Raw genomic sequence first — 4,304 nt, 5'->3', positions numbered from 1 at the left:
ACAACAAAAAATACCAAGTTCCGGACCTCGATCACCTCAGTGGGAACGGCCATGACTATGAATGCTTTCCAGTAGAGACTGTCTGAAAATGTCTGCTGTTATGCTCATATTTAAACTCTAAGTGTTGTTTTTTTACAATACAGGGGATAATGTTGACTTAAAGGTCCCATATCGTGCTCATTTTCAGGTTCATACTTGTATTTTGTGTTTCTACTAGAACATGTTTACATGCTGCAATGTTAAAAAAATACTTTATTTTCCTCATACTGTCGACCTGAATATGCCTGTATTTACCCTCTGTCTTAAACGCTCCGTTTTAGCGTATTTCGATGGAATTGCGTTACTAGGCAACAGCTTGGGTCCATATGTACTTCCTGTCAGTTGAAGACATTCACATACACTGACACCAGAAATAAACTGGGACACATTTTGAGTGTTTACGTTTAAAAATGTGTAAAGGGTCTAAATATTGTATATTTGTGACCTCACAAATGGACAAAAATCCTGACAGCTTGTTTCAAATGCACAGTTTCTGAATACGGGCTGTGTATTTCCCTGTGGATTGAGCATTTTGATACTTTCACAGTATTAATATAGGACTTAAGCCTGCTTTATAATAAAAAAAACATGAAAATCTCACTTTTTTATAACATGGGACCTTTAAATAAATGTGTGTTTCACTCTTTATATGCAATTTATATATCCAAATCTTTTGCGACATTGCCCTTCAACATGTACAAATCTAAGTGACTACACCTTTTGAGCTGACTAAGGGTGACACAGTTCTGCATTACCGGTCAATTGCTCATTTCTGGATGCCCAGTCACTCGGCTCCCATTCAGAAATTTCCCATTCACCCTGGTTTTCCCGCTCTTCATCTTCAGCCACGCCCACCTCATCAAGGCAACTCTGTTCACCTGGTCCTCATTGCTCACTGCCAGTATACATACCCCAACCTCACAGACACTCTGACTGCCAGTATATATACCTATCTTTCTTTACGTTGAATCATGGCAACTGCTGAGAGGAAGACTAAGAAGAGAAACTTCTGTGACAGAAATTGAGGTGCTTGTGGGTGGGTGGTCAGAGAGAATATATTGTTTGGTTGCCACAGCAGCGGTGTGACAAATACAAAAAAATGGCAAAGTGGCAACATGTTGCTGCTGCGGTTAACTCCGTGAGCGCGACAGATAGGAAGGTCCCTGAAATAAAAAAGAAGTGGTCCGATCTGAAGGTGGAGGCAAAAAAAAACACAACCATCAGAACGTGTCTGCTACTGGCTGGGGGCACACCCAAGCTCACGCCGCTAGAAACCCGAATGGCCTCCATACTCGGGGAAGCAAGTGTGTGGGGCATTGTGTCGGAGAAGGAGGGAGACACAGACATGACTGAGACCACAGATGAACCAGGTAAAGCACGGTTAAATCTTTTATTACATTGATGTGTAAACAATTCAGACATGTGAAAAAGCACAGTGGGCTAATGTGTGGTGTGTTTTAGTCCTCCCAGAGTCGGGAGCTGTTGGTGACGAGGAGGTTCCCGGCGAGGAGGTTCCCGGTGAGGGGGCTGCAGCTGCAGAGCGTCCAACTGTCCCCAGCACCAGTGCATCCTCTGCGCATGGCACGCCTGGAAGTGGCCGCGTCCTGACCGACGCTGTCCTGCAGACATAAAGGGACACAATCAGTGTAATTGCTGACGATCATTGGGTCGTCCTCAGACAGGCTTTCCAGCGGAGCTTCCAGCTATCTCCTCCATACATCTGGCTAGCTTGCCAGCACTCTCCACTCCTGCATCTCTCCTCAGTACGTCCATGTATGTTGGTGTGGGACGTCCCCGTGATCGATGCCCGTGCATTGGCTCCCACAGCACCAGCATGCTTGCGTGGAGTTCTTGCTGTCTTTGGCAGTGACCGGCAAGTCTCATTCTCCTGGCTGCCACTTTCTCAGTTAGCCTTGGTAGTCCCTCATACAGATGCTTGTTGGTAACATGCTCGTTCTGGTTGATATTTAGTACCACATGCAGCATTCTGGTGCAGCACCCATCCAGAGACTTCTGTAGGGTGGGCTTCAGGGTACAGCCTTCGCAGACATATAGGAAAACAGACTCTACAGTCGCGTAGAAGAAGCTTAGCTTGATGTGTCGGGGGAGGCTGGAGTTCCATAAACAGGCCATGCCATTCAGGGCTCTCTATGCAAGTGCCTTCCTCACCTGAAGGTCTTGCTCTGATGAGTTGACCTTTGAGCCTGACAGGCTGAAAGAAATAAGAGTCGTGCTGTCTGAAATTGCAACATCATTAAAAGATGTTGTTAAAAAGTGAACCTTACTTGTTGTCTTTCTTACAAATGGTGCATGACATCCTCACAGGTCCTTACTCCCTGTTATCATTGTAGCGAACTTCCTACACATCTTGCTTGAATGACTCGAATTTCGGTACTTACCAATAAGCCAGCCATCACACACAGCGCCTGCCTGTAGTCTGTTCCCTACACTGCTATGCATCAGGAAATGTGTTGTGCCAGGCCATCGTCCTACCACATCTGCTGGAGTCACATATCACTTGGACATTAATTGAAAGCACGTTCTTCTGATTAACGTACACATATTCGTTGTCATGTGGTTCCCTTATAGAAATGAGTGAAGCCAATTGCGCCGATTACATTTGGGAAACCGGACATTGCTGCAAATTACCTTTTAATATTGTCCTGTTCTCCCACAGTGTAAGGAAACCTGAAGTATCGACAAGTCATATTAATAATAAGACGGCAGGCAGTACGGCACTCAGGGACGGCTGTGATATCCCAAAACTAAGTATATAAATTACCCGAACTGTATTATTACCAAAAGGGGCTTTAGGCAAAAAGGTAAAACATTATATATTGATAACCATATCAAACAAATTACCTGTCGGCTAAGTCCCGCTGGTAACATCCAGTTGCCAGAAATCTGAGAGTGGTCGCTACCTGTATGTGTACCGGGATGGCGCGGTTCCGTCCAGTTGGTCGGTCCAATGCTGGACCCAGTTCAGCACATAGATCCAAGAGCACTGCTCTAGGGAATCGTCATCACGGGCCAGGAAATCTTCATGGTCCCTAAACACTCGTTCCCTCCTAATCCTCCCATTCAGGTAGTCTTCTAGCAGTGCCAGCGCATCCATCTTACAACATTTTGCACGAGTGTCACCGCGGTATTTATACGTTTTTCAGCAATCACACTGATTGCTTCACACCTTGCCAAATTGATCGTGTCAATTGGTGGTACCCCCCACCCTGGATATCATGTGTATCAGTCTGGCCCTCTGCGCTCTGGGGGCGGAGGGAATGTGATGGTGAGACAGCGCTGATGAAATACTGAGCGGGATTTGATTAGAGATTTGAGTTGGGTTATATCTTTTATAATTGGAAGGTGCTTATGGAATAGTTATGGCTCACTCGCACAAATGACACTGCTGGTTTAAATAAATGTTTATGATAAAGTGGATCGATCAGTAACGTGTGATATGAAGTGAAACTAAACGTGTCTCACATTTAATGTCTACAATCTGGCTTCAAATCACCATCTGGGTCGCCAGTCTCCTGTCTCCATAATGTGCGTACGCGTGGGTCAAAGTTTCCGTACAGCTGCCCACATTATCTTGTCAAGTTTGTTTTTATAGATCACAACTGTTGCGTGGGAAGTGGCGTACGCACATTTCAGGTCCCGTTTTGTGCGTATGCTATGGTTATAAATGAGACCCCTGGTCACTCACAGCGATACAGTTTAGCGACGAATCAACTACAGACCAGTTTTCAAAAGGAAACTCAGATTGTCCTCCAGCTGTTACACTGAAGAACACCCAGATGTGGTAAACAACAAGAACGAGGATTCCATAATTCATACGTTGGGGGGAGGATGTGACCACTGTTCTCTAAAGGGAGATTCTTATTTTCATTGCAACAGTTACGGTGAAGTCTTTTTTTTTTTAAACATGCTTTTTTTAAAAGTGTGCTTTTATTTTATGTCAGCATTTTTTCCAGTGACATGTATTTCATAATATCTACTTTTCATGTCATGACAAAGAGCAGTTGGTAGCTAATTAATTAAGAATTTTTCTATTTGGTTGCTTTTACTAACAGGACCTAGCTGTTAGTTACTGAGCCTGCTAAGAGGCGAGTGGCGCGTGATTGGCTGAAAAGTGGTGAGGCAGGTAATGGTGACAACAACTCTGAGGAATGCTGATTTATGAAATAAAGGTGTCACATTGTGAAGTCAAATACACACGTAGGCAAAATTGTTGGTACCCTTCCGTTAAAGAAAGAAAAACCCAC

General features: G+C 44.4%; 1 protein-coding gene across 1 annotated transcript; it reads left to right on the top strand.

Annotated features, from left to right (window-relative positions):
* Positions 1 to 999: 999 nt before the first annotated feature.
* On the top strand, positions 1,000 to 2,657 carry LOC141759760 (nuclear apoptosis-inducing factor 1-like). Its single transcript, XM_074622090.1, has 2 exons — positions 1,000 to 1,409; positions 1,501 to 2,657. Exons 1-2 carry the CDS (start codon positions 1,139 to 1,141, stop codon positions 1,668 to 1,670), a joined length of 441 nt encoding a protein of 146 aa, XP_074478191.1. The 5' UTR covers positions 1,000 to 1,138; the 3' UTR covers positions 1,671 to 2,657.
* The last annotated feature ends 1,647 nt before the right edge of the window (positions 2,658 to 4,304 follow it).

Source organism: Sebastes fasciatus, chromosome 21 (assembly GCF_043250625.1).
Source record: "Sebastes fasciatus isolate fSebFas1 chromosome 21, fSebFas1.pri, whole genome shotgun sequence".
Classification (NCBI taxonomy): Eukaryota; Metazoa; Chordata; class Actinopteri; order Perciformes; family Sebastidae; genus Sebastes; species Sebastes fasciatus.
Note: the sequence above shows the minus strand (reverse complement) of the source record. Positions and strands in the feature narration are given on the sequence as shown.